Source organism: Lissotriton helveticus, chromosome 1_2 (genome assembly GCF_964261635.1).
Source record: "Lissotriton helveticus chromosome 1_2, aLisHel1.1, whole genome shotgun sequence".
Lineage (NCBI taxonomy): Eukaryota > Metazoa > Chordata > Amphibia > Caudata > Salamandridae > Lissotriton > Lissotriton helveticus.
The window spans coordinates 93372848-93395033 of NC_136058.1; the positions used below are offsets into that span (position 1 = coordinate 93372848).

Genomic DNA, 22186 nt, shown 5'->3' on the forward strand with positions numbered 1-22186 from the left:
TTACAACACATGCCATTACAACGCATGCCATTACAACGCATGCCATTACAACGACCACGTTGTTACGACGCATACCATTACAACACCAGTCATTACAATGACTTGCTGTAGGGGGTGGTGCTGGAGTGTGGAATAGTATAATTTACTATTCCAACTCCAGTCTGTGCAACAGTAGGGATGGTGTTGAATGTAAAATCCAACACCTTCTGCTCCCTACAGCAAGTTGTTGTAACAACTTGAGTTGTAATGGTATTCGATGTAACAACATGGTCGTTGTAATGACCGCGTTGTAATGGCATGCGTTGTTTTGCTTCCTTGGTAAACAATGTTTACTTATACAGAGACCTCGGTTTGGGTGAAAACTAGCACAACAACGGTAACATAGAAAGTAAAAACAAACTGTTGGTTAAAACAGGGTTGTGTTTGGCCCCCATGTTGTTTAATTTGTACACGGCTGATCTAGGGAAAGCACTGGACGGATGAAGTTTGGTTCCACCTAATCTAAGCTCAATCAGATTACAAGTAATTCAATACACTGACGATATCGTGGTTATGGATCATACCAAGTCGGGTTTGCAAAAGGTTTTAAACGCTTTAGGTAGATTCAGCAAGGCTAACAATCTGTTGGTAAATCAATTCAAAACTAAAGTCCTGATATTCGGGGGTTATGAAAGTAAGAAGCTGGCAACTTGGCATTTGGAAGGTAAAACCATTACTACAGCAAGGCAGTAGAAATATTTGGGCATGTGGTTTAGTGAATCTGGTTCTGGTTCTGCTGCTGCCCAAGTTAAAGATCTTAACAAGAAAGCGGCAGCTATTACTTATGGAATGGATCAACTGAATCGCTTATGAAGTAGTGCTTCTGCATCCCCTATTTTAAGAGTAATAAAGGCATCCTTAACCCCAGCCCTACAGTATGGTCACTTTGCTTATCCTAGCTGTTTCGGTCTTACGTTTGATGTCAAAATGGTGGGGCAGGCAACATCTAGCAAGTGTGAAATGAAAGGCAGTTTCATTTAAACAGTCAGGCAGGCTTTCACATTTTTTACCCCAGTTTGCACAGTACTTCCACTTTGCTAATTTGTGCGGAGGCCAAAGCCTTGTCTTATGGGTTTGCATTTCCTGGTAAAATGGACAGGCATGTAGCCTAATGTTAGTTAACATCCATGTTTGTTTGGCTTGCCCCCACTTGTGTCTGATCTAGTTAGACTTCCAACTTACTAAGTAGTCATTAGCAGCTCAAGCACACTTCATACAATATTGCTGTTGAGTGAGATCAGCTGACCCGCAACATTGAATGGCCTCCTAGATGAAAAAGTGGAAACAGTGGGCATAATTATATGCTGTAGGATATGTTTAGCCAGTTTTACACAATCTGGATGCATCCCATATGTGGGAGGAGAGCTAACCCCACATCAAACATCTTCAGAGGTCAAGATGATAGAAACGAGCTTTGAACTAGACATGGTAGTATCATCAAAAGCACGCAGCAACTTTTTTTTAGAGCGCCTTCTCCTCAATCCTTGGCTGACATAAGGTTTTAGGATGGGAAGAAGAATGCAGACAGTGAAGTTGTCTACAAGAAACACTTAGTCAAGTTTTATGTCTAGGTACAGCACTTCAGGGGGAAAGTATGAGATGCCTTATAAACCATTTCTGCACACTGATGGGTGAGAAGACATGGGGAAGGAGCCTCCCACCACTTTCATTAGGGGCATGCTCAATTGGCAGAAGTTGCGATAAGGGCCTTGGATATGAAGTTAAATCAAGCAACTAGTGTTAAGGATATGCTTCACATTTGTGTACGTCAGTCCTTAATAGTACATTACTAATTTTGAATAATTTTATTTTGTTTGTTTTTAAATGATCGGGCCTACAGTCAAATTTGAAGTTTAGCATGTTATTGGAAAATATCTGGTAACTATTTGTTCATTAATTGTGTTATGTAAATATTTGAATGAATTGTTTTATTAATTTTTAATTGAACTATATTGTCAAATCCTCAAATCCAGACAATCCAGCCAACACTTGTATCAAACCATGTCCTATTGTAGAGATGAACATGCTTGAATATACCATCTTTGGAGAAACAGACTAGCGTGAGTTATCATTAGCAGAAGACAATACACTAATGGTAACGCCGAGGATATGGAGTTTGGCTCTCGAGCAGTATAGAAGAGCACCAGCTTGTTTTATTGTCATACATATGAAAACGGTAGCAGTCATCTGCAGTGAAGGAGGTTTTTCAAAGTAAGCATTATTTTTCCGTTTTGTCTCCTGCTGTAGGGAATGGACTATTTGGGGACGTGTTCATATGTACACCGAGACTTGGCTGCACGAAACGTCCTGGTGGACAATGGCAATATTGTCAAAATTGGAGATTTTGGGCTGACCAAAGCAATTGAAACGGATAAGGAGTATTACACCGTTAAAGACGACCGCGATAGCCCTGTCTTCTGGTAAGACATTGCTACAATCTGTTCAGTAACAACATGTTAATCTACCGTGATAAACGTTTGTAGTTCTTTTCTGGAACAAAAATAGCACAAGTAGCCAGTGTGAGCTAGTCACTGGCCCCGATCACAAATGCAGGACTAAGCTCCGATTCCCTGGATAAATTTGGCTGGCCAACCCTGCCAAAAGTTATCAGTGGGAAAGGCCAGTAAAAAAGGCAAAACGTGGAATTCGGAGTGTTGAATACCGATTCCGCATGTTATGCCTACTTCGCAGGTTAAAAAGTTGGAATAGGAGGAATTTACCGCAAGTGATAAATGCATCACTTTTGGGTAATAGTATTTACCACATTTGGTAGGTACAGCACCTATTCCATCTAACTGGTAATGAGGGCCTTGGTGGTGTATTTATGCTGATGCTGTGGGACCCAATAGCGCCTCTCCACTCATGCAGTGTTTCGGGATCCGGAATGAATCCAAGTTGAGAGTGGTGGAACAGGCTTTGAAGAAAGCAGTTGTTTCCATGTGCCAGTCTGTGTGTGATGTTTTTGTATCCATGCTCTCTTTTCAGTGGTACCTTTAGTAATTTTACTTTAAATAGCATTACTATGTTAGTGTTTTACTGAAGCACACTTTTTATGGTGTCTACTAAACGAGGTGCTTGATAAATATTTGTTCTTGGTATGGATTTTGTTTAAAAAATCTTCATCTGCATCGTATCCTGTAATACATTGTATTTCCACACTTGGACATGTTTTGGGAAAGACGTCTCTGCCAATAACCTAGACTATACAAATGGTGCTGTAGTCTTTGGAAGTTGAACATGAAAAAAATGCAAAGGTGTGTGGTAAATTAGCACTTTAACTCAAAATGTACCATCTAGTCTTTTGATGTCTGTAGAGTATCGGGGTGCCTTCACATGCCTGCAGCATCGCAGGGGACGTCTCAGGTAAGACAATGTTCAAACTGAGACCGAGTGAACCACAGCTCAGCAGCAAGGACACTTTTGGAAGCATCCACTAAGTACCCAGGCAGCTTGAAAAGAGCGTCATGCTCGACGTAAGGCACTTCTACAACAGCCCTTCACCTCCCTTCCCCTCCCGCCCCCCACAGACCCCCGTGAGGACCATAGGGCACTTGGCGAGATTGGCTGGGAATGCTTCAAAACCTTTGGAGCACTAAAGCCAGACTGATACCCAGCGTTATATGTTAAATGCAGCGACTGGACTGCATTAACACTAGAAAGAGTGGAGTGAAAGAAAGGGACGGACCTGGAGACAGCTGTGATCTGATGTCACATTCAAGTCTTGAAGCAACTGGTTTGGGTTCTCGCCGTGACTCCCCTTCACCATCTCGCATCCTTTATATTTCACCATTACAGCTCCCTTATAAGAGTGTAGCAGAATGTAGCGTGACCGCTCACCCACCCACCGTCGTGGCAATGGCTTCCTCTTCACCTACCAATATGTTCCACTAGCCCCATTTCTGTTCGTGCTTCCTAGCACTGCTGGCTTCAGAGCAGCGACTACCCAGTTAGGGGGCAGTTTGCCCCGGTGGTTTTGTCCTCGCTAACAAATCCCTTTCTTCATTTCATTTCCTTACCCCTAGTGGTCATCATCACTTTATTTCTTTTTAAGTTTTGGTTTTACGAGGAGTGCATAATGCCTTCCTAGACTGCTCTGTTTGTACTGAACTTAGCTATGACCCAAAACATATCTTGGTGGTTTTTCTGGCAGGTGTTACAGTGATGTCATGATGAAATGTGGAGCTGGGAGGATGAGGCACATCTGTGTCTGTTGATCTACTGAAGAGTTACGCTCTGAGAAATAGTTTGTAACATTTATTACAGACATCAAAGCCACGAAAACACAGCCCATTTCAAGTGTGTCTCACAAAATGAATCCAGCAGAAATGATATATGAAACCAACAATTCACCAAGCAAAAACGAAACAACACAACCATCCGCAACGTCAATAAGTCTTGCATTGGCCACCAGTCTTTTGGCAATTCTTATTTTGTCATGGTTTTTGCTAAACTTTATTGCATGGGAATCTGCTGAGCCACCTCAAATCCGAACAAAAACTTTGGCTAAATGCTGGTTTGGTCTTTAAAAAAAAAAGCACACATTGCCACAGTACTCCCTGGCACTAAAGGGAACTTCTTTGTGTTTTGATGTTCTCCTAGTGAAAGGGCAGCAAACCGTCACTCATACATTGCCCCGTGATGCTTGCTTTAGTGGGTGGGAGGAAAATGTAAATGATAAAACCACATACTAATGGATGAAGCCTAGCTCAAAACCCCTATTAGCGACTATGTTATACACATAGTTTTAGTAAAAAAGCATAAGGTCTTGGCTAACACAGACCTAAAAAAGCCAGTTGGTCTGGCATTGCCTGCCAGCCTCTTGCCACTGGAAAAGAAAGAAAGGAGGAAAGAAGGAAAGAATAAGGAAGCAAAGAAGAAAGAAGGATGGAGAGAAGGAAAGTAAGAAACAAATAGGAAAGAAATAACAAGGAAGCAAGCAAAGAAAGTGGGAAAGAGGAGGAAGGAGAGAAAGAAATGAAAGAAAGGTGTAAAGAAAAGAAGGAAAAAAAGGAAGGAAAGAAGGAAAAAAAGCAAAGATCGAAGGAAATGAAAGGAAAGAAGGAAAGAAATGAATGAAAAAGAAGGCGAGAAAGGAGGAAAAAGAAGGAAGAAAAGACAGAAAGAAGGAATGTCAGTCAGGGATGCAAAGATAATGCACCCTCATGAGCTTATATTCGGAGTTCACGTTAGCTGCACTCCAGAAGGAATTTACAACAGCATTAGCAGGCGACAGGACCTGACAAAGCTGTAATGTGCCCTGTCCTGCTATGACATCCGACGCTACAAACAGAAGCAACACTAAAGTAACAACGAAGTAAAAACAAAAACACTGACTCTGAAGGGAACTATCATGTGTGCAGATGTGCTCCTTGTGAAATGACTAAATGCAGTCACTCAAAGGGAAGTTATTCGGTGGCTTACTCATTGCCCAGGCTGTATTCTGGTGTGGGCACAAGTAAAATGTGAATGACATCAGACCAATGGATGAAGAAAGGTGTCTGAAAGACCATTTATGTAAGTATATTATACATATAATTTTTGTAAAATGAAACAGTCTTGCTTAATGCCCGAACTAAAAATGTATGGAAAAGGAAAAGGAGTTAGGTCCTGGGACGTGTAGTCAGTTGGACCAACAGTATAAAGAAAAATATTTTTTACCAACTACAAGTTGTTTTAAACCTATTATTTTATAGGAGAAAAAACTTACCATATGAAACTTATAGGTAATTGGGGCATATATTATTCGTGCCCTTTTATTTCATTATTTTCTTATTTTTTCAAAAATATAAATATGTCATGAGAATTGGGAAACTAAACGTTTTCTAGACATTTAACAATTACTAGTCATAAATACAAATATACAAGACATTTAGACAATATAATACAACATTTACTTTGTAATATATACAGACAAATGTTTCTCTAAACAAAAGAATCAAGAGTAAAGCTTGCGACTCATAAGACAATTTGATCACAAACCTAATTGTAAACAATTTTTTACACAACACTGGACCCTAGATAAATTATATGGTCCAGTTGAGCAACTATTTGCTATCCTTTGTCCTAGTGCCGACGCGTTTCGAACTCAGTGTATTCAATTATGAGTTCTCATCAGGGCTTGATCTCTTGGGTGTTTCTGAAAGTATATAAAAAACAAAGCGGTCTTACTTTTTTTGTTCTTGACCGAGCTGCTTTTTAGCTGCATGTACAAATGTCTAAATAATTACCTTTGGGTTGGCAGCCGCTGATCCGCAGGTATATTATTTATTTTTCTTTCTTTCAGGCTGGAGTTAATGGGACCTGGAGGTGAGTAAGGACCTCATGTAACTTATGTATAGTCTCTATTCAAATCGACTTTGCTGGAGTTTAATTGCATTTATTCCCAACATACCTTTAGGGCTTCTTTAGAAGATCTTTGGCGGAGCCACTGGGGTATCATGCACTGCAATCCACGGCGCTTTATTTGCCTATGGAATAACAGTGTATTACTTACATTATACATCCTCATCAAAGAGAAAACCGAGAAGGGATTCATTGCTTCAAAAATCCTACCTTGCTGGCCCTTTTGATTTAATGCTCAGGCTGCAGCGTTTTTTACTCTCTCTCACTGGTGTTTGGCATGCATGCCTGTAGGGAAGAGTACAAATCTGTTTCAAAAATCTGATCTGTTGACCGATCAGCCGGCCAAGGCATTCACAACACTGAAAAGGGGCATACCTGGCGGGCGCGCCGCTTTTCATCAATCTACAGCGTGTCTCGCTGAATTCGCTCGTTCTGCTCGAGCTCAGGTCCATGCACCAATTCGTTTACCTATTCGAAAAACAAACTCGTTTAGGCTCCATGCCGCGAGGGGGGTTGGGGGGGTTTGCTGTATCCCTAGCTCGGAGCTTACACTTACTTTCAAAAGACGGCAGTCCGGCGACTTGCTCCTCGAGTCTGTGGATGCGGCGGCCATCTTGCAGTGGCTTTTTAAGTCCACCACTTACTGGCAGGGAATCAGATCGTGCTTGGCGGCCATCTTTGAGTGTATAGCGAACAGGGAGAAGAGGATCAAATCTTCACAATGTGACCAGATATTTACACCAAAATGTGCTTACACTAACTTTAAAAAGACGGCAATCCGGCGACTTGCTCCTCGAGTCTGTGGATGCGGCGGCCATCTTGCAGTGGCTTTTTAAATCCACCACTTAATGGCAGGGAATCAGATCGTCCTTGGCGGCCATCTTTGAGTGTATAGCGAACAGGGAGAAGAGGATCAAAAACCTCACAGTGTGACCAGATATTTACACCAAAATGTGTTTGCTGGCCTTGTTTTTACAGCCTAGCAATTTCCGACAGGGAGTTCATACCATACAATGCACTATTGAATTTCAGAATGAGGTATGCCTCTTTCTGCAGCAATATCTGATCTGGGTCCATGGGCTTAGTCTGTTGCAGAACATATAGGACTGACCACTTAAAGTCATTTTCTGTGTGGTTCTTCTCCATAAAATGTTCTACCATTGGAGCAGTTAAGGTTTTGTTTTTCAACCTAGATTTGTGCTGCGTCATCCGTGTATTCACTTGCTGTGTGGTCTTGCCAATATACAACTTTTGGCAAGGGCACACAATGACATACACGACATTTCGTGTCCTACAATTCGAAAATTGTAAATGTTTCCATTTGGTATTGCCATGTTGAAATTCCTTTCCTTCCACCGTGTTGGCACATGCCACACATGACCCACATTTATGGTGTCCCTCTACTGGTTTCATCCCCCATCTAGATAACAAGTCGCTTTTTGGCTTTGGTAGTGCAATGTCAGCCCTAACCAGTTGTTGGCCAATGCTCCTATTTTTGCGATATGCGAACAGGGGACGTGGGAAAGGGCAATCCAGATTCTCGAGAAGGTGCCAATTTTTTAGGACCACCTGTCGAAATTTATTGGTATCAGGGCCAAAAGTTGATACACAGACCAATTGGTCCAATTCAGGTTTGATTTTTGTCTGGAGCAGGGACTCGCGAGGTGTATACCGTGCTCTCTTTAACGAGTGCTTTAACAATTTTTTAGGATAACCTCGCTCCGTCAATTCCTCGCAGAAGCGACTTGCATGATTTTCATAATCCTTAATTTCTGTGCAATTCCTCCGTATTCGGAGCATTTGGCCATAAGGCAAATTTGACTTCAAGTTTCTGGGGTGGGCACTCCGATGATGTAACATCGTGTTTTTATCCGTCTTTTTCCGATACAAGGTAGAAATTAGCCGGCCTTCAATACATATGATTTCCACATCTAAAAAGGTAATTCGTCTGTTACTCTGTTCCATTGAGAATTTTATGTCTGGATGCTTGGCGTTCAGCCATGCATGGAACTGGATCAGTTCGGTGTGGCTCCCCTGCCACAGGAGCCACACGTCATCGATGTAACGCAACCACTGTTTGATATTTCCATTGTATGGATTGTCACTGTAAATGAACTTTTTTTCGTACTCAGCCATGTACAAAATGGCCATTTCTGGAGCATAGGGACATCCCATGGCTGTCCCCTTCGTCTGTAAAAAGAATTGTTCATTGAATCGGAAATAGTTTTTCTTTAGAGCTATTTCAGCTAGTTTGAGGATGAAGCTCGTGGGGACCCGATGTGGTCTTTCACGGGTGTCGAGGTAAAGTTCTATCACCTCCAGTGCCTCATCCTGAGGGATCTGAGTATACAATGACGTCACTAAAAATGTAAGTACTAAAGCAATGCATTAGATTGTGTACTGTTAGCCTGTAAACCCAAAGGTCAATCATTTGAATAATGTGGATAACGGATACAAACTTCACAAACATAAGCTTCTTTGGAAACAATCTGAGTCTGCAATGCACCTTCCAGTTGAGAACAAGTACTGCAAATGTGCTTTTAGTTAAATTTGAGATTTGTTTTTTCTTCTAGGTATGCTCCTGAGTGTTTACTTCACTGCAAATTTTACATCGCCTCTGATGTGTGGTCATTTGGAGTTACTCTGTATGAACTTCTGACATACTGCGATTCAGAGTGCAGTCCCATGGCGGTAATTATTCTTTTAAATACTACTTCAATTGCATTTGTACAGTGCGATCTGAGTGGCCCTAAAGCATTTTCGCAGTCTGTGTGCCTCTTATCTTCATGGGATTTTCTTTGCCTAGAATCATATGGTTCAAGGCATGTGTGCTGTAGATACACATGCTTTGCATACTCCTACCATCTAGTGTTGGGTTCAGATGTTTGCAAGTTGTTATTGTCTTCGAAGATGTCTTTCCAGTCACAAGGTAAGGTGACTCCTCCTTTCGGTAATAGTGTGCATGGTCTTCGACTCCATTGTTAAATTGTTTTTTTCCGCAATCGGGTTCAGACATGTATTGCGGCGCTCCAGTTGGGAATCGTTCCTCGGGTTCCCCTCGGTGCGCAATCCACTCTACCCTCGCCGGTATTGTTTCAAACGCGTTTCGCACTTCTCTGCATTTTGATTCGGTCAACGAAATCTCCATTTTTGATAGGAAAGTTTCGTAGGCGACTTTCGGGCCTAACTGCGTCTGTCCGGCTCTTCGTCGATGGACCGGACTCCATTTCAATGCTGCCCCCGGTGCCACGCCAAGTACCCATGTAACAACTTGCACCACGTGTGTAATTTGTGCTTGTCTCCAGATCACAGAGAACAAGACTGCGATGCTTGCAATTCGTATTGATCAAAGAAAACTCTCCGTGACTGCGGGCTCGACGTAGGGAGATGCAGTGCCAGCATATAGATGACATGCCAGACATCTTTGGTGAAGACTCCGAGCAACATGACCCTGAGCCAATAGTGGCCAAGGAAGAACAGGCCTTCGACGTGTCTGACTCCTAATCAGAGTTCGAGATAGACCTCGACATCGATGATGTGCTGCAGGGACAGGGTGACATAAGTACACAAGACCCCTTGCCCCGTCAACGGGAAACATCATTAACAACGCGGTCACTACACCGCAATGCTGTTACATCGCGGTCGTTACATCGACCACGATATGCCATTACAATGCAAGTCTTTACATCGACTTGCGCTAGATGGCGTGCTAGCATTACAGATAGTGTAGTTTACTATCCCAACACCTTCCTACTGTTAAGTGGACTGGAGTTGGAATAGTAAATTACACTTTTCTAATGTTAGCACGCAATCTAGCGCAAGTCGATCTAAAGACTTGCGTTGTAATGGCATAGCGTGGTAACATCGCAGTCGTTGTAACGACTGCGATGTAACGGCACGCGTTGTAATAACTAGCGTTGTTCCGTCAACTCATCCCTAAAAATTCTAAGGCTTCGGCACCACCTCCGCCTTCTGCCAAAGGTCGGCACCGAGACGATGTTTCTGACGCTCTGCCTCCCGCGCTCGGCACCGAAACATACTGTCAAGCCTTCCGACTCGAGACCGAGTCGGCCCAAATCTATTTCTAAGCCAAAACGTTCAGGTTACAAGCACAAAGGCGGGTCTGAGCCGAAACCTGCGACACCGAAAAGCAGCAAACAATCTTCGGAGCCGAAAACTTCCGCTCCGAAAGGTCATTTCATCTCTGCTCCGAAACCTTCGGTGACGAAAACCAAAGAATTCTCTTCAGCACCTTCGGATCCGAAAATAGACACTTTACCGTCCAAATCAGATCCCAAACAAAAGAAACTCTATATTAATCCTGATACAGGACATATTCATGCCAAGACGCCATCCATGCACAAGCTTCCTGATGACAACAGTTATTACAAAATCCCTTTGAAAAAGAAAAATGTTGGTGCTAGCCCTTTCCATCCACTACCATCGTTTCCTACTCCCTCCTCTTCAACTTTACATCCTTTACACATCACACCTCATCACTCTCCATTATCTCACTGTGGCGGAGACAATACTGATGAGGTAGACCCACACTTACCAGTGGATCAATGGATGCATGATACAATTGACCCTCCAATGGATAATGATCCTGACCTTTACCCTGCCAAGCCATCTCCACCTGATGACAATTTCTCTTACCTAGAACTCACTGCCAGGGCTGCACAATACCATGGGGTGGAGCTCTGCAAAGAATCCTTAGAGGAAGATTTTCTATTTGAAACTTTAGGATCCACACACAGGTCGAGCCAGACACTCCCTATGCTGAAAGGTATGATGAGGCACGCAGATGAAGTTTTTAAAGTTCCTGTACGTTCATGAATCCTCACTCCTAGTGTAGAGAAGAAATGTAAACCTTCTCCAACAGATCCAGTATTTATCGAAGGCCAGTTACCACTTGATTCTTTGGTAGTATCTAATGCTCGCAAGTGAGCTAATACTCAAACTTTGGGGATGCTCCTCCCCCAGATAAAGAATCAAAACTCATTGATGCTTCTGGAAACGTATAGCTGCACAAGCGGCCAATCACTGGCGCATTGCTAACACGCAGGGCCTTCTAGCCAGATACGATATGGCAGACTGGGGCAAAATGGAGCAATTACTACAATATCTCCCAGAGGAGTATCAAGCCAAAGCTCAAGACTTAGTCCAGGAAGGGAAATTAATTTCTAATGCTTCCATAAGGTGTGCTCTAGATGCGGCTGACACCGCAGCTAAGGAGATAAATACTACCATCTTACTCAGAAGGCATGCCTGGTTATGGATTTGAACCTGAAGTCCAACAATTCATTTAACAATTGATCAAGCGCCCGAAAAAATGAAAAAGGACACTGAAGTTGCCAAATGTATGGGAGCACTTGTCTCCTTCATACAAAGGTTCCTTTCAACACCCTGTTTACTGGGGAGGGTGCAAGTCAACAGCCTCAGATCAAAGCACAGAGGTAACAACCAATCCTCTTCTCCGAGAGGATTTTTCAGAGGAGGTTATAGGGGAAACAGTTACAAAGGTAGGGGTAAAAACACCAGACCCCGTAACTCCACTTCCACTAATAAACAGTGACTTCCCCACGGTTCCCTCTGATTATTCCACACCTGTTGGAGTAAGACTTCAACACTTTCCCCCCATTTGGGAATCTGACAAATGGGTGCTTGGAATCCAACATGGGTATTGCCTGGAGCTTATCACCAATCCTCCAAATATTCCACCTAGTTTTCCCAAATTTTCACCAGACCATCTGATATTGCTCGAACAAGAGATGCAATCTCTATCACTGAAAGGAGCTATAGAACCAGTTCCACTTCAGTACCAAGGGTCAAGTGTCCATTCTCTTTACTTTCTGATCCCCAAAAAGGACGTCTCATTAAGACCTATTCTAGATCTCAGAGAGTTGAACCGATGCATACTGTCATAGCACTTTCACATGGTGACCCTTCAATAAGTACTTCATCTTTTACAGCAAGGCGATTTTATGTCTACTCTAGACTTAAAAGACGCATACTTTCACATTCCAATTCATCCAGCTCATTGCAAATACCTCAGATTTGTCATAGCTGGCAAACATTACCCGTTCAAAGTACTTCCGTTTGGAGTCACCACTGCTCCCAGAGTGTTTACCAAATGTCTGGCAATAGTAGCCGCTCATCTCAGAAGACAATGTATTCATGTCTTTCCCTACCTAGACGACTGGCTCATCAAAGCCAGCACTTACCAAAGCTGTCTTCAACACACTCAAACAATAAACTTAATTCATGAATTGGGCTTCACCATGAATGCACAAATGCCTCACCTGTGTCCTGCACAGATGCAGTCTTATCTAGGAGCTACTATCAACACTCTCAAAGCTCTAGCCTCTCCCAGTGCAGCAAAAATTCACAAGATTCAGTCTTTGGTACTACAGTTTCAACCCAATCAAACATCACCAGCCAGAATTTTCATGCAACTGCTGGGAGTGATGGCATCTTCACATGCAGCCCCTACAAGAATGTCTAGTGAGTCAGTGGAATCAATCACTAGGTCAATTAACCGATCTAGTGTTGGTAAGCGGCTGCACCCATCACTCTCTACAGTGGTGGAACCCACCATTTTTTTCAAAAGGGCTCCCCTTCATAGATCCTATTCCATAGACTGTGCTTACAGCAAACGCATCTCTCACTGGTTGGGGGTCCCCATCTCCAACATTACACAATTCAGGGTCTGTTGAGCGACAATCAAAAAAGTTTCCACATCAACTACCTAGAACTTCTGGCAGTGTTCCTTGCACTCAAAGCTTTTCAAACTCACCTTATAGGCAAGGTTGTCCTAGTCCGCACAGACCGGAGGAACACACTCTCTCCAACTGTCACGCCTCTCACAAAGCATTTGGAACTGGGACATTCATCACAAGCTCTATCTCCTGGTGCATCACCTCCCAGGAGTAAACAATCAAATTGCTGATCTCCTCAGCAGGCAAAGACAGCAAGTTCACGAGTGGGAACTTCATCCCCAAGTTCTTCTTCCACCGTAAACAATGCAAAATGCACAAACTTCGCATCCAGGTTCCCACACCTTTCTATCCAAAGGCAATGCCCTATGGATGAGTTGGTCGGGTATATTTGGCTACGCTTTTCCGCCTCTTCCTCTACTTCCATTGCTAGTTCGGAAGCTCAGGCAAAGATCACTCACACTGATCCTAGTAGCCCCCACATGGGCTTGTCAACCTTGGTACACCACCATGTTAGAACTATCATTAGTTCCACATCAAAAACTACATCTCCACCCTAGTCTCCTCACTCAGAGCCATGGAGAAATCAGACATCCAAATCCCAAGGAACTCAACCTAGCGATTTGGCTCCTGAAGTCATAGAGTTTGGTTATTTAAATATACCATTACAATGTATAACTATTTTAAAAGAAACAAGAAACCCAACTACCAGAACTTGCTATGCAGCAAAGTGGAAAAGATTTGATATCTATTGTAATAACAAGATCAATCCTTTAGATGCTTCTTTACAAAATATTATCTGTTACCTGTTGCATTTACAGCAAACAGGGTTGGCTCTATTCATTACACCTTGAAGCAATGGCTGCATATTATGCAAAACAGACAACATTTATCTCTTTTCAAGATTCCAGTAATCAAAGCTTTAATGGAAGGTTTGAAAAGAGTTATACCACCAAGAGTTCCACCCGCACCAGTGTGGAATCCTTACAAGACACATGGCCCTTTGAACCCTTACATAAGTGTCCTCTACAGTTTCTCTCCTAGAAAGTGGCTTTCCTCATTTCTATCACTTTGTTGAGGAGAGTCGGCGAGCTACAGAGCTTAACCCTGAAAGAACCTTTTTTTCAAATCCACAAAGAGAAAGTTGTTCTTCACACTAATCCAAAATTCCTTTCCATGCTTTTCATATTAACCAATCAGTTGAGTTACCGGTGTTTTTTCCATAACCTGACTCAGTGTCAGAAGGACCTCTACATACGCTAGACATTCGAAGAGCGTTATTATTATATTTAAGGCACCCTGTTTTCCGTTTTTACGGATTTTTACAGATAAATACAAACCGGAAACAATGTGTTTTCTGTCTTTTTTTTTTTTTTTTAATGGATAAATACGGAAAACGTGCTTCTTTTAATTGACTCTTCGTGCTGTCTTTCATGAATTATAGCCTAACAGCTGAGCAGATGGACAGCATTGGAAAGGAAAAAAAAAACGATGACATTTCTTTAAATAACTGCATTTGTCAAAATACATTTGTGGTATAATGGTAATATTTGCCAGTGGATGTACTGTTCTGTGATATTTGGCAACTTAAATAGCCAAAACACGACAGACATCAAAGTATGAGTGCATGTCTATCATTTAAATAAATATGGTAATGTACAGTTTTACAACTACATTTATACGCAAAACACAAAATAAATATGGATAAATACAGATAAAATGGCCCAGAATTAAATATAAATTAATACAGACGGAAATGTTGAAAAAATAAATACCATAAAACTGGGAGCTCAAATTATATTACATAGAAAGGACCAAAGATTTTCGCAAAACCAAACAAATATTTGTTGCATTTGCGCCACCTCACAAAGGCAATCCCATCCCAAAATCGGGCATTTCAAGATGGATTGTGAAATGCATTCAAATATGCTATGCAAAAGCCAAAATAACTTTGTCCATACCCCTTAGAGCACATTCTACATGCAAGACAGGGGCTACTATGGCCTTTTTAGGCAACATTCCTCTAGCTGACGTTTGTAAAGGAGCTACATGGTCTACACCACACACATTTACTAAACACTATTGTGTAGATGTGTTAGCAAGACAACAAGCTGATGTAGGCCAGGCAGTGCTTAAGACACTATTTCAAACAACTGCAACACCTTCAGGTTATCCACCTCTTGGGGAGCATACTGCTTTATAGTCTATGCAAAGCATGTGTATCTACAGCACACGTGCCTCGAACGGATAATGTTACTAACCCACTAAGCATCTGCTCTTGGCATAGAGAGCTGTAGATTCACATGCGCACACCCGCCTCCCCGGGTACCTATAGTTATTGCAGTTCTTCATTATACAGTTATACGCATCAACATCTATATACTACACTTTCTTACTCCATTCTCAACCTCTTGCGGGAAAACAATCTAACAATGGAGTCTGTGACCATGCGCACTATTCCCGAAAGGAGGAGTCACCTTACCTCTTGACTGGAAAGACTTCTTCAAAGACAAAAACAACTTGCAAACGCCCGGACCCAACACTAGATGGCTGGAGTATGTAAAGCATGCAAATCTACAGCTCCACATGCCAAGATCAGATGCTTAATGGGTAAGTAATATTATCCATACTGTATTCGGTTGTTTTTCACGCTGTTAAGAGGTGAACCGTATTTGACTGTGGCTGGCAATAATGGGGTAGTTTGAACTGTTATTTAGTGATGAGTAATATCTGAAGTGTCTGGCTAGATCTTGTTAGGGAGCTGTGTGGAGCAATACATGAATGGATGAGTGTGTCAAGAAACATTCCAGTTAGTTCTGTTCTGCTGGGCTATATGGTTGTCATTTTGCTCAGATTCATGTGGTAATGTTCCAAGGAATCTTTTCATAGTATGTTGCTTTGATACCAGTGCATTTTTATGCGGGTGTGGTGTGTTTAAGTTAACTTCTCCTGTGTGGTTAATGTCTATAATGTTGAGAGGATTCAATGGTTAGTAAATGTTTAAGGACTGTACAGTTGAGGTGAAGAATGCTTTGCTAACTGGTGTAGGGTGCGGTGTAAGTATAATTCAATCTAAACATGCCATTCAGGGGGCATAGTACACAACGTTCCCAGGGGTGCAATGGACACGTGCACCCTTTTTCTGTGCCCCCTGGGCAGTGTAGTGTTACAGGAGAGGCTGTATGGACATAGGCAAAGTGGCCGTTAGGAGGCGCAGTGACAGCACACCAAAAATGTGATGCACAGTCTGTGTGCCTTCATGGGTACCATTTGGAAGGGAATAAAGAAGATCCATGGACGTCCCCCTTTCTCAAACATCCCCGTGCAGACAGTTGCAGTCAGTCACCTGCAAGTGGGGCCGAGGGGTATCTGTCCTCCTTTGCAGTGCAGGCTGGGTGCCTCCTGCCCTGTGAAAGGCAGATTGGCTGTTTCTAACAGCGGCTCAACCTTTCACTATTGTGCAGCCCCAGAGTATTTTCAAGTTTGCGGCTGATCTGAGGGCAGTGTATTGTATGTAATAGTGTGCACTGTCCCTGTTTGCATCCAGCGCACCTTGTCGAGGCACAGATAGGGGCAGTGCGCCCAAGGTGGCCAATGCTTAGCTAGCTAGAATGCTTGGAGCTAAGTTGTGCACATTATGCCTATACTTTGTCCACTATGTACTGTTGTTGCAGGGATACAAGCCTGTGTAGCTCGATCTCAGTGTGTTGTTGAGGTGGCAAACACTAGCACTCACATTTATACTTGCTTTTGAGTACCACAAATGTAACTCCCATTATCTGTTCATGGGGTGTTTCTGATTCAACATGCAGGGATAACAGGAGAGACCAATAGTCTACAAAACCTCATGCTTGGAAGAGCATTTGGTTTTGTCATGGTCCTCGTAACCAAAAAGTGCACTATACGCAGAGTTATTTTTACGTTGTCAGCGCTGAAGCCAGATAAATGTCCTGCGTGTGCTCCTCCCGTTTTTTCGTATGTTTTGTATCAAGCACTGATGAGAAGGGGAAAGTCTGTTTCAAAGTATACTTGCAATGTTTTGTTGTGTACCCGATTCCTGCATAAAGATAGATATTTTCTCATCAGAGTGATTGTGGGAGATGAGGATGCATTTTAGCCTGTGACACCGTGTTTTTATTAAACACCATCACTGGTGCCCGTTTTTAGGTTGAACCTGGGCAGCCATGCGCCGCTCTGTGAGCCATGCTGTATTGCAGTATGGAAATGAAGCCCAGCCCACTCTCCGCCGATATTTGTAATTGGCTTACATCATTGTCCTATGTAAATGCTGGCTTCTGATTCGTTAATAGGCTTGTTAGCTCCTCCTTATTACTGCCTTGTCTTCGTTTGTTACCTTCCATGAGAACTGTCCCTTTTACTTCTATAATAATAATAATAATAATAAACAGTTTATAAAGCGCCTGGTAACACCTTCCCGATGTGTCCCCGCGCTAGTAAGGAAGAGCTAGACACTTTAGCATAGACAGCCCGCCCCGACGTGCCCCTATAGCCTATACAGATGCGTTTTCAATAATGCTCTAAACTTGACTTCCGCGCTCTCTAGTCTCATCTCCAGAGGAAGCTTATTCCAGCTGCGGGCAGCCATTACACTAAAGGAGCGACCTCCCATTCTTGATTTATTAGCCCGCGGGACCACCAACTGGCCCGATCCTCCCGAGCGAAGAGCCCTCGAGGGTTCATATCTGCACACTAGGTTATCCAAGTAGGAAGGGGCCCTCTTCCATACAATACGATGGCACATCAGGAGGCATTTATATTGGACTCGTTTCTTAACCGGCAGCCAGTGCAGGGTGTCCAGAGCCCGACTGGAGGCCACTCTCCTAGGTCGTCTCAGAACCAGACGTGCGGCCGAATTTTGTAGGACTTGTAATCGCCCCAAACTTTTCTCGGTGGCCCCCAGGAATAACACATTCCCATAGTCCATCCGGGAAGTAACCAGCGCTTGAATCAAGGTCCGTCTAGCTGGCAGGGGAAGTAGGTCCAGCGTTTTATTCAGTGTTTTCGGAACACCAAAGCATTTACCGACTAGTCGTCGGATATGTCCCTCATAAGACAGGGTGGGATTAACCCACACCCCTAGGTTTTTTGCTTCCTCACATGGTACCTGGGTGGGACCCAGACATGGCGGCCACCACTCTGATGACCAACTAAGACTATCTCCACCCACTATCAACACCTCTGTTTTAGAGCCATTCAGTTTTAAGCAGTGGGAGTCCATCCAATTAGCCAAAGCCTGCATACAGGCCTTAAAGTTGGATGCTGTCATTGCAGGGGTTGGGACAGAGATAACAGCAGTTGGATATCGTCGGCGTATGATACTAATTCCACTCCATACGCCTGAACGATCCCGGCCAGGGGGGCCATATATAAGTTAAATAAGGTGGGGCTCAGGGCAGAGCCCTGAGGCACCCCCTGGTCCAGTGCCATTTCAGCAGAGCGGGCAGACCCCAGTTGGACTTGGAAGAAACGGCCCGTGAGGAATGACTTTAGCCATCCCAAGGCAGCCCCGGTTACACCACCATCGCTAAGACACTGCAGCAAGATGGAGTGTGCTACAGTGTCAAACGCGGCACTGAGATCAAGCATCACCAGTGCCATGGTGTGCCCAGCATCCGCTCCCTGTCTCAACGTTTCAGTGGCTCTCAGAAGGGCCGTCTCCGTCGAGAAGCCTGCCCGGAAGCCCGATTGAGAGGAGTGAAGAATCTCGGCCCTCTCCAGGTGATCCACCAGTTGACGATTTACGACCTTCTCTGCCACTTTGGCCGAATAGGGAAGCAGAGATATAGGTCTCAGATTTTCAAGAACCTCCATATCCGCATTCGGCTTTTTCCTGATTGGCAGGACAATAGCCTTCTTCCAGTCGGCCGGGAGCTGTTGGGAGGTGAAGGAAACGTGAAGCACCTGCCTAAGCAGGGGTTCAAGTACCTCCAAACCCTCAACCAGCACCCTGGGAGGCGCAGGGTCGCGCGGGGAGCCTGATTTTACACGGCGGCAGATACTACAAAGGTCTTCCGACGGGGGGGATAACGAAATGCTCCAATCTCACCGTCAACCCGCCCCGCCCCAGTGGTTCTATAAACTCGAGGCCACTAGCAGGTTGTTCAGAAAAGGAAGCATAGATATTCTTGACTTTCCCAGCAAAGAATTCAGCCACCCGGTTACACTCTGCCACCGAATCGGTAGACGGGGCGTTTTGGCTCGGTACCTGGGATATTTCTTTAAAAATCTTAAATTACTCCTTCGCGGAGTGCTCTGCCTCTTCTATCCGCGTGTGGTAATATGCGGCCTTGGCCCCTCGCACTTGCCTTTGATATTTCCTCATAGCTAACTTGTAGCCATCCTTACTCCCAGTGCAGGATGTCAGCCGCCAACTGCGCTCCAGCCTCTTACACTCCGATTTAACCAGCTGTAACTCTGGAGTAAACCAGGGGGCGGTCCTGCTTCTTTTACTACAAGACTTAGAGCTGCTTAGTGGCGCCGTAGAGTTTAAGGCATTTAAATGCGCTCATCCATCTTAGAGTTCGCACTCTCAATATCCGCACCCTCCAGCGGACCCCCGCTAAGTATAAGTATATTAAAACTATTGTGGGAGAATTGCTTCCATTTGCGATACAAATTTTTTTTTTTGTGTCAACTATGTTCTTCTCATAGACTGGGCTAATTATCTCGAAGGGAACTAAATAATGATCTGATCATGGAATCGGGATTGGGGTATCCACAGTCACCCCATCCCAGCTAGCAAACACCGGATCTAGTAGGTGACCGAGTGTATGCGTAGGGGAGTCGTTTTTCAACTCAAGTTGAAGTTCCTGAAATTGCTGACGAAGGTCAGCGACATCTTTCAATTGAGTATCTTCTAAATGCATGTTTATGTCACCTAAAACTAACAGTTTGCTCCGTCTAATAGCTAGGTGAGCGACGCCCTCAATGATACTAGACCTGAAGTTTCCGTAGCTGCCTGGGGGTCTATATAAGAGGATCCCGGATATAGAATCCTTTGGACTAAGCTTCAGATTGAACGTACCAGCTTCGCTACTGTCTGTTTTAGTCGGGAGTAGAGTGCATTCAAATGGGGCCTTTACAATAATAGCAATCCCCCCACCTCTTCCTCCTCCCCTGTCAATTCTGGCTATGGAATATCCTGGAGGGACCGAGTTGATAATGTCCGGGTCCGAGTGTTCGCCGATCCACGTCTCTGTTAGAAAAAGAATGTCTAGCTTCTCATCCAACAGGAGATCCCATATTTGAATGCAGTGCTCACTCAGAGATCGACAGTTCAATAAGCCTCCTTTAACTCTCCGCCCATCAGCACAGCCGGCGGGTTCCCTAATGTGTTTAAAGGAGCAGTAGGGGCAATCATGCAATGCAATCGCCTCCATCGATTGTCTGCAGGGGTTTTTTAGTGGTGGGCATAGGTCACGAAGCTCCTGACTATCATAGTGGATGGGGACTCGCCCAAAATGGGCAGGGATTGTAGCCCCTAGCCCCGACCGGTCGCAGACGGGCTTAGGCGCAACTTCGGCGCGCCTTCGTCGCGCCCGCTGCACGTGTCCGCTGCGCGGTCGCGGTTCTACACACATAAATAAGCAGACGGAAATTAGGAGGGAGGGGCAGCTAGAGCGCTGACCTCCCTGCGTTGAGCCCGGAAGTGCTGGGCTCCTCCTCACCCTCCGCAGCAAACACCCACACTGGGCGCGGCGGAACGGGGCGGGAGTGCAGGAGGTTAGTAACCCCCCCGGACTAGTATATCAGCCCCAGAAATCGTGCAGGTAAGTTAGCAAGCAACGCTGTAAGCGTAACAGTTAAAACACACAAGCAGGCATTTCTATTGATTAAAAGCGCTCTACATCAGCGCACACTACAATTTTAAAAATTCAGTGCAGTATTAAAATGCTATTAATTAGCGTACAAGTGAAGTGGCCAGTTAACACACAAGCGGAGGGGGCCTGCCACTGCCACCGGCTAGCTCTTCTCCACCTTCTCTGTTGTTACACAGTATGTTTACTTTAGTCTATAAGCACTATTTTGTTTAACGACTTCCTGGTCCTGCAGGCACTACGTGCAGCGCGCCATGCACCCTTTCACTTTCAAAGTGGCTACTTCTTTGCAATAAAATAGAGCTTACATTTACGAGAGTTTGAGCTATTGCCATTATAAATGACAATAGCTTAAACTCTCTCAAAAGGAAGAACTATTGCATTATAATATTTTTTTAGTAAAAGCACGGCAAAAGGTGCTTTCACATTAATGTCGGCCCTGCCCCTTTCTGTACACACGGTTTGTCGAAAGCAATGGTCGCGGCTGCTATTAAAGTGAATCCGCGGCATGAGGCACTTTCACAAAAAAGAGCATTTGTTAACTTGACAAAGAAATGCTTTTTTTTTTTTGTAAAAGCGCCCCATACTCTAATGGCAGCTGCAAACCTTTCTATAGATGCAGCCCGTCTACAGAAAGGGGTGTGGCCGACATTAATGTCAAAGCTCATCATGGGGCGCTTTTACAAAAATTGCATTTGCAATGCAATTATTGTCGCATTTGCGAGAGTTTAAGCTATTGGCATTGTCATTTACACTGCACATTCGCTGCAGTATCTCTGCGCATCTTTAAGAATAAGTGAGCTCAGTTTACACAACAGTGCGAAAAAGTTGAAAATAGAAGAACAAGGTGCAGAGCACAACCATGCTTTTAACTCTTATTTTCCCCTACAAAACTGCTTTTTCCTGGGTATAAATGAGGTTGCTTGTATCCATCAGTCTCATTCCAAAAGCCCCGGTTCAGAGCAGGCCAGTTCCTTTACTCCTGTTTCATCCTGTAAAAAGCCTTCCCAGACAGATCTATTGGCTTGAACTCCTCCATACTGAAACCAGATATTTCAAGATGGGGCCGTGACCTGGCTTATTTTTCATAATTGAGGTCTCTTTCCTTCCTATTCTAATCACACATACCTTTGTTAAACAAACACTACGAGGTGCTTCAGACTTTGGTAGTGCATGTATTTCAGACAATCAGTAATGCGTTGGTTGATTTTATGACTTTTACATGTTCTTTTCTGACAACAGCCAAAGCAA

The 22186-nt window shown here is 43.9% G+C and overlaps 1 protein-coding gene across 4 annotated transcripts in view; it reads left to right on the forward strand.

Annotated features, from left to right (window-relative positions):
- The window catches only part of JAK1 (Janus kinase 1), a 490769-nt gene that overhangs the window by 446086 nt on the left and 22497 nt on the right, over positions 1-22186 (forward strand). For all 4 annotated transcript variants that reach the window (XM_078669080.1, XM_078669071.1, XM_078669099.1 and 1 more), the window contains 2 exons: positions 2287-2459; positions 8955-9072. In XM_078669080.1, the coding sequence (XP_078525206.1) occupies positions 2287-2459; positions 8955-9072 (291 nt within the window). The remainder of the gene's footprint in view (positions 1-2286; positions 2460-8954; positions 9073-22186) is intronic.